Source organism: Momordica charantia (assembly GCF_013281855.1).
Source record: "Momordica charantia cultivar OHB3-1 chromosome 11 unlocalized genomic scaffold, Mcharantia_2.0 BLBB01000011.1, whole genome shotgun sequence".
Lineage (NCBI taxonomy): Eukaryota > Viridiplantae > Streptophyta > Magnoliopsida > Cucurbitales > Cucurbitaceae > Momordica > Momordica charantia.
In genome coordinates this window covers 5763986-5779278 of record NW_028275159.1, presented here as the reverse complement: position 1 = coordinate 5779278, position 15293 = coordinate 5763986, and the positions used below count along the sequence as shown (strand labels likewise).

The 15293-nt window shown below is 34.6% G+C and overlaps 2 protein-coding genes across 2 annotated transcripts; one reads left to right on the top strand and one right to left on the bottom strand.

The window, feature by feature from the left end:
* Positions 1–165: 165 nt before the first annotated feature.
* Positions 166–7600, bottom strand: SWI3C (SWITCH/sucrose nonfermenting 3C). The gene is made up of 9 exons (XM_088119853.1): positions 7332–7600; positions 6594–7163; positions 5470–6011; positions 4055–4418; positions 3896–3969; positions 2666–2802; positions 1791–1864; positions 1537–1697; positions 166–934 (listed from the first exon to the last, which is right to left on the bottom strand). The coding sequence occupies exons 1-9, from the start codon at positions 7357–7359 to the stop codon at positions 455–457; spliced, it is 2430 nt and encodes an 809-aa protein (XP_087975979.1). The 5' UTR covers positions 7360–7600; the 3' UTR covers positions 166–454.
* A 948-nt stretch (positions 7601–8548) lies between these two features.
* LOC111021352 (uncharacterized) lies at positions 8549–11971 on the top strand. Its single transcript, XM_022298319.2, has 4 exons — positions 8549–9325; positions 9590–9743; positions 9915–10015; positions 10893–11971. The coding sequence occupies exons 2-4, from the start codon at positions 9625–9627 to the stop codon at positions 11408–11410; spliced, it is 738 nt and encodes a 245-aa protein (XP_022154011.1). The 5' UTR covers positions 8549–9325; positions 9590–9624; the 3' UTR covers positions 11411–11971.
* The last annotated feature ends 3322 nt before the right edge of the window (positions 11972–15293 follow it).

Sequence of the window (15293 nt, the reverse complement as noted above, 5' to 3'; positions counted from 1 at the left end):
TATGCAAAATATCCCATCCATGTTCGTCTGCTTCAAGCAACTTCGCTCCACCGTAACTATTTATTTTAACCGTAACTATTTATTTTAACCATCTCTTCATTGCCTCTACAAATCTTGCTTGACCTGAAATCTATGGCAACATCTAGAGAACGCACATCCAGGTGGTAAAACAAAAACAATGGAAGCACTTTCATAATTGGTTTTTTACTTGAAACAGCGAACTTTCTCTTCTTTTTTTTTTCTTTTTTCCTTTTTTTACATCTAATTGAATGCAGTTACAATCCCTACAATCGCGTCGGTTAATTCCCCTATTTGCTCCCAAAAAAGAAAAAGTTAAACGAATGAACAACTTTTTCTCACGGAAGATTATCATTTTTCTTTGCCCTGCTCTCTCTTCACGGCTGCACAAATAATCAACCTGAAAGGAAACCAATCAATTCAAGTATCTCTTCTTTCAGCCTAATCCAGAGCTGGATCCAGTAACCGGCCTCATCATCGGGTGACTGAGAGGAGGCTGGGCATTGCTTGGGCCATTGAACATGTTGGCATTGGAGGAAGTTGTCCCAGACTGCTGCTGCTGAATCGCGGATAAGGGTAGCCTTTGCCCCAAATCGAACATTGACTGCCGGGGCATGTACGACATGTGGGGATGAAGTTGCTGGTTGTTGCCATACCCAGAAACGCCCGGCTGCGAAGGTTGAGGCGTGATCATACTCTGCCTACTGTTTGTGTTATTATTGTTTACCATGGAAGGGATAACGCCTGGTAAACTCGCAGGCACGGTAACTCCTCCAGCAGGTCCAAATTGGACACCTAACATTCGTGCTCGCTCGGCAACAAACCTCTGCCTTGTCCTCTCGACTTGTTCGCATTCCTTCATCAAGAAGGTTTCTACTTCTGCAAACTGCTTCAACTTCAACTCCAATCTTTTTAACTGGTGCATAAATTAAACAAAACAGAGAACATTAACTTCTCTTTGCAAATGAACTGCAAACAATTCATCTTTTCCAACAGATAGAAGATAGTTTTTTTTTTTCAAATTGGGAAATGTACTAGGTGACCATCTAAATAAATGTTTATTATTTGATTTTCTTTTCCTTCTAAAAAACTTATACGGCCTAAAATCGTGATCAGGCTACCAATAGAACGCATACATAAAATTCTGTTCACATGTGACATGACCGACATAAATCAGAAACCACTGTGATATGGAAAACAAATGGCCATCAATCTGTTATTCACGTTAACGTCAGAAGCAAAAGAAGTAATAACATAAATATTTTGGAGAAAATGGACAAATACAATGGCATGCACGTTCAAAAACTCTATGTGGATCATTTCAAGTCCCACGAGGCTTAAATGCATCATGATTTACCAATGTTTAACAGACAACAGGTAGTATAATTTTTTTTGAAAGAAGAAGCAAGTGTTAGTGTTAGTGTTAGTACGTAGTAGTTCAAGCAGAACATTAACTTTCTGAATAATTAAGAGGAAAGGGCACTAAGTTTCAACTATTTATACTTAGAACTACCATACCTGATGGTTTATGATGTTAGCAGACAACCGTTGGATTTCTCGTTCTTCATGGTCAGCAAACAATTTTGCCTTTGTTGCGGCAGCAGCAAGGCCTGCTTTTGCAGCAACTTTAACCTTTTCAGCAGATAATAGTGTTACCTCTGCCTCTGACTTATTCTCATCTGAATTTGACCACATATATTGAACAAACTTAAGAGTAATGCTTTCATCAAGAGAGAGTACAAGAATGAGGAAAAGTCAGTCTCAAACCAAACCTTTTTGCTTGACTGAATTTGGGAGTTCTCCATAGGAGCCACCGTCTCTGCCATGTGTGCTCTCCACATTCGGCCTTAATATTGGAAAAGAAAATTCAATCTTGAAATAAATCATAATTAAACAATATAACTCATGCAACTGTATTTATCATAATTAATGATGTCCGCAAGATGGACTTTGGGAAGTTGGAACCTCTTTCATCCTCTAAAATCTCCCCACGTATCTAATAATTAGCTTAGATGTCATTATGTGCTATTGGAAATCACTTTCCCTCAGTAATATATAAATTCATTTTTGTGTGTTGGGTGTGTTTTTTTTTAATCTTTTTGTGGGATACGCTACATCAAAATCTACCGATCGAGAGTAAGCAAAGTTATATTATATGCATTGAAACAAGGTTTCACACATAAAAAAGTTACTCGCAAGAACCCTTACAATTGCGATCAACTTCAGCATTATTCCCCTTACAGTCTTAACATCAGAGATAAGATCTCAAAAGAGTTCAAACCAATCAATGAGTCTTTCATCCCTTGCAATCAGGAAATTAGTCATTGAACGTTGGAAGGATAAAAATAAATATTTTAGATATACGTCAGAGTTCAGATATTCAATAAACTATTAAAATTTAAAAATTCAATGCCCTCGAAAATTTAACTATGATTGTGAGTTCGTCATTGATCCCTAATACCATAAATAAAACTAAAACAAAATAGATGATCACAATCAACTATGGCACTATGCACCTATTCTAAATTGACAGGATATTGTAATATTTTGCCGTTACTGTTTAAAATTAATATCATTTATCGAAGAAGAGTGGTTAAAAGTAGAAAATAAGTGATACATGTAAAACCAGAAAGAAAATGAAATTTACCTATTAGCATTTCCAGAACCTTCAGTTTGAAATATGCTCCCAGAAGCAGCTACACTGTCCTCAGATAGTGCAGCTAAGGATGCATGAGCACATGATGCAGCAACTCTTGGTCCAATAGCAGATGCGAGAAAAGCAACCTTGTAAATGTCCAAAAGTTAAATCAGTTGCAACCCTGTTTACTGAATATAATACTCTTTTTAAAACTATGGCTCTATATATCTAAGTAGAACCCCATAATCAGAGCTCTTTCGGTCCAACATAAATTGATATTGGATTGGAAATGAAGAGTCCAATATCTCAAAGAAAAGTGACTTCTTAGCATAATCAAAGGTAGAAATTGGAGATAAAATAGCTTGAAATATTGCCAATGCTTTCAAGGGCAAGGCACACTAAGACAAACCATCAATGGTAGAAAACAGCACCAAGTCAAGATATTACCTAATGTTGACTGGACTCAACTGTAAAATTATTGTAGATTTTGCATTTTTGTTAAAGGTAAGATAGAGAAAGGAGCTCCTGGATCCTAACATTGTCCTTCAATTTTTTCCTTCGTTTCTTTATAATAATAATAGTGAGAGTCAAAAACCAATTCAAGTGCACCTCAACTAATCTTCTAGACAACCACCTAACTCTACAATTCTGTATTGAATAGGATATTTTAATATCCGTGACCAGCATACTTTGGACAATGACATCATAGAATGTGGACTTACCCACTTACCAATTTGAAACAAAGCCAACCCATGGTGGTTGCATAGCATTCTCTCTGTATTGTGCATTCTTATTCCTATCACACAAGCTACCAATACTAATACACTCCAGGTCTCAAACAGATTCAAACGGGTCAACCTCCTCCCTGGCTCTCTTCGCTGCCTATTTGTCTCAAACTTCTTCGCTTTTACTCATTATTCCAAACCATCAACCAGGTAATCATTTTTTCAATTCTAATTACTTGTTCCCATAATAACTCACTGGCACAACCAATGAAAATAAGTAGATAACAGAGAATTTTACTTTAGTGGATAAATCTATGATAAAGATACAATCAGATACTAGATGCTCAAACGTTCAGAAAAATATATGAAACATGATATTTTTGCATTGTTTCTTTAATTTTTAAAATTGTTTGTTTTCAAGGACATTGGAATATTATTCCAAAAGTAATTCAATTCCTCGATTTTACTTGATGAACTAGAAGACATGTAAAGCATAAAATAAATGGACACATACCAACGCCATGACTGGGTTCCCAGAATTAGCAAAAGGGAGCCTATCATACATCTCTTTATCTTGAGAGGAAGATCCTAGAGAAATAAACAAATATTTAGAAAGAAAATGTAAAAAATCCATCATTCCTAGAGTAACCATTAGTTAAATATTCAAAAGTACCTGCTACGTTTCCATTCATGTTTGAATGTGACTTCTCATTATCTTCCCCATGAGAAGAATTGGATGAGAGAGAAACGCCCGGCACATCAACATTTTCTAATAGGCCATCCTCCACTGATAGACGCAGAAAATGTATAATGCATTGAGCTTTAGACTTGGACCCAACATGTTCTGTAATTTCATTCCAATTCTCATTATACAATTCTATCGCCTCTAAAAGCAATAGAGTTTCTTGATCAGTCCAATTTTCACTATCTAGTTCACCATAATCTTTTGACATGTCCATCCTCAGAAAATCAATGCTTGAATGACCAGCAACATATTTGCCTTCATGGAAGCAGTCGGAGCAAAGTAAGACATCAACCTGTTGCAATGATACCAATAAGTCATCAAAGAACAAAGATCCAAATGGATTTCAAGAGCTTTCTAAAAGTTATGCCTCAGAAGCAATTATCCTGCATGGCAGTGGCTCACTATCAACAGTTAAAAGAGAGGATTCTTACTGGGTCCAAACTTCAATGTTTGGCCTCACAGCATGCAAACACACCTTTTCCAAGATTCTAAAACAGAAACCCTCTTTCTTCACTTCGTCTCATTAAGGTTCCTTCTAAAATGAAAATTTATCATTTGATTTCCCCAGGAAACACTTAAATTACAGAAGTGTTGTCTGCAATCAAGCAGAATATAAACCCAAGGAAAGCTAAATGCCAACAACGATTGATTGGTCCAACAACCCTCCCAAAAAAATATGGTTCTAACCCAATTTCCAACCTTAAAAAATACAAATGGTAGGAGTAAAGATTCCACTTTGAAATGAAAGTTCAAGAACTTCAATTGCTAATCCTCATAACCTCTTTTGTACACCATCTATTACACTGAATCCTGTATTTCCCAGCGATGAAGTAGTCTAAAAGTGATTTAGGTTGGAAGAAACATGCACCAAAAAGCTACATGCTAGATCAAAAATTTATAAATATTTAAATATGAAAGAAAAATAGTTGACAAAATCTTCAACGGGATTGAAAGAAACAACCACAAAAATACCATTGTGGATATGCTTGAGGAAAAAACTGCCTCGTCATACCTCCTCTCCTTTTCTCCCTCTGGAAAATTGAAAGGTCAATACCCCACGGTCTTTATAATTTACCTTTCAGGAGCCACGTGGGTTTAATAATTTAAAATACTGTCATTTTGTTTCTCTCAACAGGAAAAGGCTTTGAGTACAATGGCCATGTCACATAAACACCAGTATCGCAGCATTGCTTTCATATGATATCTCATTGAATTTGTTATCTCTAACTGTATTTATCTTTGCCATAACAGTCATCATTCTTCAGGCATATATAAGATTCATAAGCAGCGGTACTCTGAGTCAAAAGAAACAATGAAGTACAATATGGTGATAGAAAACTAACCTCCTTCTGTGACTGGTAGTATGCAATGGGAACAGACTGAGAACAACAGCTACAATGATTTTCAGCTAGACGCTCTCGAATTCTGTTGTCCAAATCAGATAGGCCATCATTTTTATCATGGCATGAAAGTGCAGAATAGACATCAGCTGCCTTGAGCCTACATTTTGGTTTGTCAAATTTGATTAAGCTATCAATCGGCTTCAAAGCAGCTGATGGCACGTGAATCTCACCATTCATATCTTCTCTCAAGTATGAATTGCTATTCCATGGTTCACAACTAGGTGTTGGAGCACAATAATTAATAATACCCCAATGATCAAGAAATCGAACAATTCGAGTTAAATCTTCATTGCTGACACCATCAACCAATCCCTGGCAATCTGAAACTGTGACCCTTTTCTCAGGATTCTCCATGTATTTGGCAACAACAAAATTCCTAATTTCCATATATTTCTCAGGAGTGCGGTCAGGCAATTTTCCAGAGAAAAAATGTGGAACAACTTGTCTCTCGAGTCGATGCACTGTGGCTGGTGAGAACCAATCTGTATCCAACAAATCAAAGGTCATATAATATAAATCCGTTGCAGGCATGTAACATGTTAAATAGTCACTCCCCCCCCCCCCCCCCCAACAGAAACCTACAATCCCCCTTTTATTCAATTAGGCATATGTAATCTTGAGGCATAAATTGAGTGCAAATGCATCAAACTTGGCACCTACATACACTAACATGCACAAATTCTATTATATTTTTCTATCCACCAATTCATGAATGTATTTAATAAATATGTCATGGTCTCACCACACAGATCCTGACTTAAACTTCATCAAACTAACAATGTAAACTTATTAATAAAAATTCAACCAATTCAGCAATTTCTTTTACGCTTGGGAGCTGACACTCTGTTGGGGAAGAACAAGAAGTAGAATCCCCAAATAGCTGTTTGCAGCCATAAATATCACTCGTTTCTTCACAATAATTTATATCATCGTTCACACCGTCCTAACAGAAACTGTGAACTTATCCCACTATAAGTGTAAGGTACAGAAGGCAATGCATATTGTTTTCCCCCAAAATACACATGCAGAAAATTATTAACTTGAGGAGGACGAGAGGATCAGACCTGAGTGCATAGGAACAACATGTACCCTACTCCCAAACCTCTTGACCACGCCACGCCCTTCCATGATCGGTGGTGGAGTTATTACGTAAGCCGCGTTTCCAGCCTCCGCCCTCTCCTGATCCAGCAAAGCCGGACTATCCGCGGGCAAAGCAGACAGAGCCTGGAGCTGCCCGTAAGACACATTCTCCAAAATCAAAGGATTTCCGGGCAGCCCCTTACTTTCTCCATATTGATTTGCTCTCTCCATTGCCACAATGGCCCACACAGAAGAGTGAGGCCGAGTGACACCGCGTTTGACCACCTGAGGGAAGTCCGACACTCGTACCCCATCATCCGACAACAGTTCCGTCTCCTGAAGGCTCGAATTGGGCGTCGGCTGAGAGTTATTCTGCGGATCCTCGGAGTCGTCGATATTGTCGCGCTCCATGTCCTCATTTTCAGCGGCCGCAAGGTCTTCATCCTCGTCCTCATCTTCGTGCTTGTTGCTGCCGTTATTGCTATTGTTCCCGTAGTTGTGTCTGCGGCCAATTTGCGGCTCCCTCTTCTTTTTCCTCCATTTTCCACGAGACCCTGATAAGGGTTTTGTCAAAACCAAAAATTACACACCATAATCAGAATTGTACATCAGAAATCAACTCGTGAATGTGCAAGTGCCGAAAATTCGCAGAGAGAAGAAGAAGTGGGAGAGTGAGTGAGAGAGGGAGAGAGAAAAAAGTAGAATTTTAGGTCAGAAGTTACCAGATGGGAAGGAGGGGGAAGCTGGCATTGTTGAAGGAAATCACAGGGGAAAGAGAAATTTGTGGGGTCGTTGATTGTTGTTATGCTACGAAATTGAAAGCATGGGGAGGAGGAGAGAGAATAGGGCTCTCCTTTCTCTCTCTCTCTCTCTCTCTCTCTCTCTCTCTCTCTCTCTCTCTCTCTCTCCCCTCTTCTCCTCCTCGCCTTGCGTTTGCGTCTGGGGCGAGCTCTTTGGTTTTTGTTTACTTCGTTTCTCTTCGCCAAACCAAAATGTCAATACGATTTCTTTTTTTTTTCCTTTTTTTTCCTCTACGTTTCATTTTCATATGCCCTTGCCTGCCTTCATCAGTCTTTCACTCATCGCCCCACGCGCGCGCGTGGCTTCGCTCCACCATTTGATTGCCCCCTTCCAAAGTAAAATTGAAATCCCCATTTCAATTCCATGGAATGTATGTTGGGGGAAATTATGAAATTATTTGCCCTAACCCTAATCCAATTGTGTAATTTCATGCCTATCGAGTGTAACCAGAAAAGGTAAGTATTGTTGAATTAATTAAGGTATATACATCTCCAATCAAAATATCATGAATTTGAATCCACATTATTGCATGGTGTTGTATTAAAAAAAAACAATAACTATAAGAAGGTATAACCGTCGGTAAAGTTGTTGTGCTTAGATGTCGTATTAATGTGCCACTTACAACTTTAGCACGACACACAAAATTAGAATCGTTCACTCACTAGGTTGAGGGAAAAAAACAGAGTTGTACATGGATATACACCAGCAGGTCAAACAAATCATTTTTTCTCTTGTAACTTTAAGACTTTGTTACATTATATAACAAAGTTGATACAATATGTACTTAATTATACTTGTTTTATAAATGCAGGAGGTTAGATCATTCAAAATATTAATAACTAGTCGATATGTTCAATATTATATTACATAGTTATGTCTAAACCAGCATTCTTACATCACTTAATCATTAGTGTCCAAATCATGTATATTGTCGATTTACGCTCCAAATCAACTTAGCCAACTATTCGACAAAATTTATTGACAATATCGTTTATCTTTCCCATCTTCTTCACACACTTATGGTAAGATACGCTTTGGAACTCGCAATCATTTTATTCCACCTTTTCTTTTTACACATATTTAGGACTTTCAAGTCCAAAACTTTTCATGAACAATTTTACAAACATGAATAATTAAGTACATGAAGTCCAATGTTTCTCATCCGATAAAACAAATTTGTTAATTTACAATTATTAAATTAATTGAATATAACTAAGCACTTAAAATATTAATAACACTTCTTATAGGTCCTAAACACACAAGCACATAAGCTATTTGTTACCTTTAAAAGTTAAATCTCCAACATAGAACTGAGAAAAAAGAAACCCCTTAAAGTCAAAAGTTTGAAAAAAAAAATCACCTGCCTCCCATTTTCCATTAGATTTTTCTCGAATAAATAATAAAGTTTTTGAAAGTTCAGGACTATTTATTAATTTTATTATTTTTGGACATGAAGTAGAAAGGGCAAAATAAATACGTCTCCAAAATTGTATATTAACTTAGGAGCTTTCTTTTTTTTACTTGGACACTAATAATTATTATATATTTATAAAATTTTGTCTCCCCGACCATGTAATTGGCATATAGCTAAAATCGAGAGGTGGTGGGTTCAAATCATCTTCCCAACATGTTGTATTAAAAAAAACTCTGACGTCGTCAAGTGATTTTGTATTTAAAAAAAATAAACTAAATAAATATATAAATAAATAAAATAAGTTTGGGCCTTGGGCCGCATGCCAAAATCCTCCAAGTTTGATCCAAAACCCTCCGAACTTCTCGATCTCGTCACCAGCGCGCGCTCTGATCGACGGTTATCTTTCGAAAGTCCGGCACTGTGGAAATGAGACCCCCTCCCTTCTTCCTGCGTCTGATGTTCTTCATCAATTTGCGGTGCTCTTCAAGCATTCCAATCCAGGTTGATTGTCTCCGGAGTATTTGCTCTTTAAATTTTGATTATGTGTATGATCGTACAAATTTGATTTTACCGAACAAGTTTCTTTTGGAACTGCTGCGAGTGGAAATCTCATCTGCAAGAGAAAATTATAATGATCGATACTCAACACTGTCGTTATTTAAACCCTAACCCCTTTTTGCGATCCTCTCTTGAGTTAATATGCTTATTGTTGTCATTTTTTTCCATTTAGGTATTGATTTCTCACGTTTTCATATTATTTCGCAGGAGTTTTGGTCTTGTACGTCATTAGTTTTTAGTAAATGCCTAATCTACCCGACATAATGGGCAACGTTGCCAGTTCGGTTGCCTCAGGATTCTTTTCAGCCGTTGGCAAACTCTTTCGATCCCCACTGGATTTTCTTTCTGGAAAATCCTGCAGGTTGGTACCATTTTTCCTGTTTCTTTTGCTATTCTCTTCAAGTGGATTCTACCCATAAACTCAATGATTTTTCGGATTTTGTCATTTTCGTTGACCTAATTTTGACGTATTCTGTGCCTTTTGATTGAATATTGTTTATCTGATTTTGTCACTGCCCACATATGCTCGCAGTTCGGTGTGTGGATCAACATGGGATTTCATATGTTACATAGAAAATTTCTGCGTCGCCAATTTGCTAAAGTTGGGCATGGTCTTGATCCTCTCATTATTTGGTGAGTGAAACAGAAAAGTTTTTTTTGTGTATCTCAGTACCTTGGTATTTATAATATGTTGGGATTTGTCTGTTTCCAATGGTTGGGAGAAGCAGCCTTACAGCTTAAAGCCTCGCATATTAAGGTCCAAAGTTATCTAATAATATAACTCAATATCTTATTAAGTATCCAACTACTCTTAGTTTGGTCAGTATAGCAAGGTCACCCTCTGGATTAGATTTGATTACATTTAATGATACACCATTAACTTCCTGAAATTGCAGGCCTGCTTCTCGTATTTACAGAACCATTTCTATTGTGAACTAATTTGATTTGGTATGGAAAAATACAATTGTTTCTTCTACATTTCGAAATGTATAATTCACATCTCTTAACTTTTTAGTTAACAAAATAAAGTTTGTGGCCATCAGCCTACGATGAAATGCCAAGGTCAATAGCTTACTGGTGCAATAGTAAAATGCCAACTAAGTTGATATGGTGTGGGAAAATGTAATGTTTCCCCTACGTTTTGAAATGTATATCCATATTTGACAACTTCTAGTTATCTGAATTAAGTTTTAGGTCATCAGCTTATGGTAAAATGCCAACATGAATTGCTTGCTGATGTAATTGTAATTAGATAGGAAATACAATCCCTTAATACTGTTATTCCTGCTGTGATTCTAAGTCATGGGCTCACACGATCAAAAGAAATTTCTTAGGAAATGGATCCAAATCCAGCTTAGATGCTTCAGTTTCAAGTGATAGTGAGAAGTTCTAGATGCTTAAAACTTAGTACAAATTATATGTACATTGTCACTTGTTTAATGCATGGAACATAAGTTCAGCACTTGAATTTGCCTTTTTTTTTCCTTTCCTTTTTTGGAATCGTATGCAGTTATTTTGCTCCTGTATTTGTTACATAAAATTGGCATCTTTGGATGCATCTGTCGGGGGCTCTGCAGAATGACGTGGACATGTATAGCTTCATACTTCTATGCATGGGATTACTGCTGCACTTTCATGTGTATCAAGCTTGGCAGTGTCAAAAGAACAAGAAGACGGCGCCATAGAAGAAGAGACCTGGAAGAAGAGTTTGAAAGTGAAGGAGGAAAACACCGGTATGGGTCATCGAGCGATTCGAGTAGTGTCCCTGAACGCATTGAGTTGAGAAGTAGTCAACGGGCATCTCGTAGATGGAGGATGAACCACAGAGGTTCTCAAATGAGAAAGGCATTGAGGCCTAAGAGTCGTGGAATTCGAGTAAGAAGCGGTCGAACATTGGTCTATGGTAAGCATAGAAGAAAATCCAGTGAGGTTGTGAATCGTTTGGGTGAGATCCATAGCCTTGGAAGGCATGGATCATCTAAGTTTGTGCATGAAGAAATAAGGTACAAAAGAGGAAGGCAGAAATGATAACAAAAGTAAGTGTTTTGAAAACTTATTTTTTTCTTTCAAAAATTGACTTAGCTTTTAAAAATATTTTTAAAAAATTAATAATAAAACAAATACTAATAAGTGAAAGTAGTAGTTGTAAACCTCATTTTTACAAAAATGGAAAATAGAAAATAAAATGGTTAAATTTGGGGCTTAATTATTATTAAGGTAAAATATTATTTTGGTACATCTACTTTCTTCGTCCATTTTAATCATTTTTTTTATATCCGTGAGTGTTCGGTTGGGTCAGCTTACTAATTTCTAAGGTAGGTGATCATCATGGGATTTGAACTCATTCTCTCTTAATTACCTTAGCCCATTTGAGACTAATGAGCCACCCATGATGGTTCTTTCTATTTTAGACTTTGATATCATAGTGTGTATGTATATTGCGTTTGTTTCAATCAAACTTTATTCTATTAATTTGGCACAAAGAGTCATAATTTGTGATTCAATTGATTAGCCAAATTTTGAAGTTAGAACAAGTTTTATAACTACAATGTAATTCAATTGGTTAATACACATGTTATCAAACTTAAAGGTGGTGGGTTTAAATCATCTACCATACTTGAAAAAAACAATGAATAAATTGGTTTATAGTTGGATTAAATTAGCAGAAATTTATGTAAAAATTAAAGTCAAAATTAGTCATTGCACTCTAACAACTTCATAATTACTTCAAGATTGAAATTGGTGTCTGTCTGCTAAGTTCTACTTAGAATGTCATTAACTTAGTGGTAGAGGAATTATTTCCACAAGATAAAGTGTGACATTTGATTTAACTTAGTATGTAAATGAATTCTTAAAGTGTCAATATTACTTTTGTTTATTAAAAAATAAATTTAAAATATGTCAATTCGAATCTAACTTAATTGATTAAGACATATATATTCGGCAAAATAGTCAGAATCCCTATGTCTCAATGAACTAAAAAACAAAAAAAACTTGAAAACTTTGCATAAATCAAACATTTGTAACTCAAGTTTTTCAACTATAGGTCATGTTGGTTTAGGTTGCAAAAATTTTCAATCACAATGATAAAATTTTCCTATAATGTCTCATCCGCGAGTCAGTCCTTTCCCATATAAGGCCGGTTCATTTTTCAAAACATTGTTTTGGAACTTAACAAAATTTCTCCAAACAAACATAAAAATGACCCATTTAAAAAAAAACGTTATATGAATAACATAGTCTTCTTTTTTTTCTTTATTTCTTTTTAAGACGAAGCAACTTAATTTAGCAGCCTCCAAACATCAGTGATGGCTGAGTTTGGTCCAAACACTCCCCTTGGAAAGAGAGGAATTTTCCTTACTTAAAAAAAATATATATATATATTCTAACCATTTATCCAATTTTCTAATTTATTTAATAATGTGTCAATTTGACAAAATTCAATCTTGTAAGTAGTGACTCGATGAACTTCCGTGATTAACGTGAATTTCTTTTTAATAATGTCGTTGAATAAGATAAAAATAATCAATTTCTTTTAAAAATTGAAGAGATGGAATATTTAATAGAATTAGATGATGGTACCATGCTTTTTAGGATGACATTACTTTCACCTTTTTATTATTTTATCCACCACAAAAATAATATGCGTGTGTCATAGACTTTAATATGATTTGTTGCCCTACTTTTTGTGTTACATTCATGCATACAATTATTATTTCTTAAGTCAAATATTTTTCCACAAAGGAAAATTATTGTACCATACTCCCATAGCCTAGCTAGTCTAGTCTAAAGTCTTCTTCTTTTTTTTCGACACAATTCTTGTATAATTCAAAGTTTTTTAAAAATAATTACTCGAAAGACAAAAATATTAATAGTATAATTTACAAACTCGCCAAATTGAATATAGCTCAACTGATTAAGGCATAAATATTCATATCAAGTTCAAATCTCCCTACCTAAAAAAAATAATAAATCACTCGATATTATCGTGTTAAATTTTGAGATGTGCTGTCCTAATGGCACATATGAATGAAAGTGGGCTAATATTAAATTATTAAGATGTAAAAAAGACACTAGTTTTATCAAATATATTCAATTTTTTAATCAATAACAAATTGATTATGCTCGTATTGATGTCTATAATACATTTTATATATTAAAATTGACAACAAACAAAATTAATAAATATTAGCTTCCAAACATACTATATCCTCACCTTCACTATTTCAGCTTATCTTTTTATTTGTACATTGTGTTTTTATCTATTTCTTATGTTTTAGATTAAAATAATAAATTCAAACTATGAAGTTGTCATGGTCAAATCTTATTGGTTCAAGTTTTGACTCCCAACTTTGATTACCTACTTTGATTGGATTGATTTGAAGAATATTCCCATATATATTACTCTTTTTCTTTCTCTTAAGAACAATAATGGAGATGGTGACCTATATATTTTTTCTAACACTAAAGTTCACATGTTACCCCTTTAATTATAGCTAGCAACAATCACGTGTAATATCACATATTAAAAATGGCGTTTAATGAATTTAATTGTATATCACATATTAAAAAACTCTTTAAAATTATTTCTAAAAAAAATCTTCAAAATTATACTAAATTTTAAATTTTGTAAAAAAAATAAAGTTAATTGATTAATTGCATTTTTTATATTAAATTTTTTATGCATTCTTTCCGTGTATTTATACAGTATCTTTTCAAATATTTATAGAATTAATGTATTTTAAATTAATTTAAAAATGATTATTTCTATTATAAAAGTATTTTTAAGATTTATTGTTACTGCAAGTCAATAATTAGAATAAAGAAGTAAACACAATAAATTACAATTTAGTATTTTCATATAAATAATATTCAAATTAAAAGAGTGAGTTTTTGTGATTCAATTATTGGATGTTGCAAACAACGATAAACTCATCGAATCACACATTCTGGATTAACTTATCTCTCAAACAAATTTATCGTTATGTTGTGTTTTATATAAACAATTATTAATCACAATCGCACCCGTATGCGAATGGACACACGATTTATTTCAACATATACCACGACTCAATAGTTACGTCCCATAGAAGTTTGAAGGAAAAAATAGGTATTAAACGTTGAGGGTAAAAGTGGAAGACAGATATTATCCTCAATTTGCCTTCAGCCGCTCGCGAGCCCCGACAGACTATGACCGGACACCCCTATTTAGAAAGAATGGTCAAAGGTTTTGTGTCTCTATATATATAGTATAGGTAAATACTATTGAAATTTGATACAAATATAAATATAACACTCCAATTAGTCAACTGGTTGATAGAATCCATATCTTTTATTGCCTATTCAAATTAAAAGATGTTGGATTTGTAAGGTGATTGCAAACGACTGTGGCTAAGGAAGGAAATGATCATGGATATATAAGAGTGGACAATTATCTCCATTGGTGTGAGGTATTTTGGGTGGAACCAAAAGCAAAATTGGGCTATGTCCAAAGCAAACAATATCTGAGGTACTCGGAGTACCGTTGTCCTCAATAAAAGATTCATATAAATAAACTTGGTTCATCCTTATCTCCCAGTCAATCTAGATTTTACCAACTAAATCTATTAAACTCGTTTCTCAATTATTTTAGGTGCTTAATTTAATATTTAAGCTTTATTTAAAATTCAAACGATTCTCATAAAAAATAAATGTTTGAATTAAGCAGATCAAATCAAGTTACAATAAAAATATTATCGTTGTTCTTTATTATTTACCTTTAACACAAAATCATATAAAAACCCAAGATATTTTTTTTTTTTTACAAAATAAAAAATAAAGCGAACATGTTATTTTAAAGAAAAAAAGAAAAAGAACATGAACCTACATATTGTGACAGGTCATTTATATTTGTACGGAATTAGTTAATTTT

Coding starts and splice junctions, on each gene's coding strand:
- SWI3C (XM_088119853.1), bottom strand. CDS start 7,359: ATGCCAGCTTCCCCCTCCTTCCCATCTG. Junction 6,012..6,593: donor TGTTGTTCCTATGCACTCAG/GTCTGATCCTCT, acceptor TGTTGGATACAG/ATTGGTTCTCACCAGCCACA. Junction 4,419..5,469: donor ACTACCAGTCACAGAAGGAG/GTTAGTTTTCTA, acceptor TCATTGCAACAG/GTTGATGTCTTACTTTGCTC.
- LOC111021352 (XM_022298319.2), top strand. CDS start 9,625: ATGCCTAATCTACCCGACATAATGGGCAACGTTGCCAGTTCGGTTGCC. Junction 9,744..9,914: donor CTTTCTGGAAAATCCTGCAG/GTTGGTACCATT, acceptor ATATGCTCGCAG/TTCGGTGTGTGGATCAACAT. Junction 10,016..10,892: donor CTTGATCCTCTCATTATTTG/GTGAGTGAAACA, acceptor AATCGTATGCAG/TTATTTTGCTCCTGTATTTG.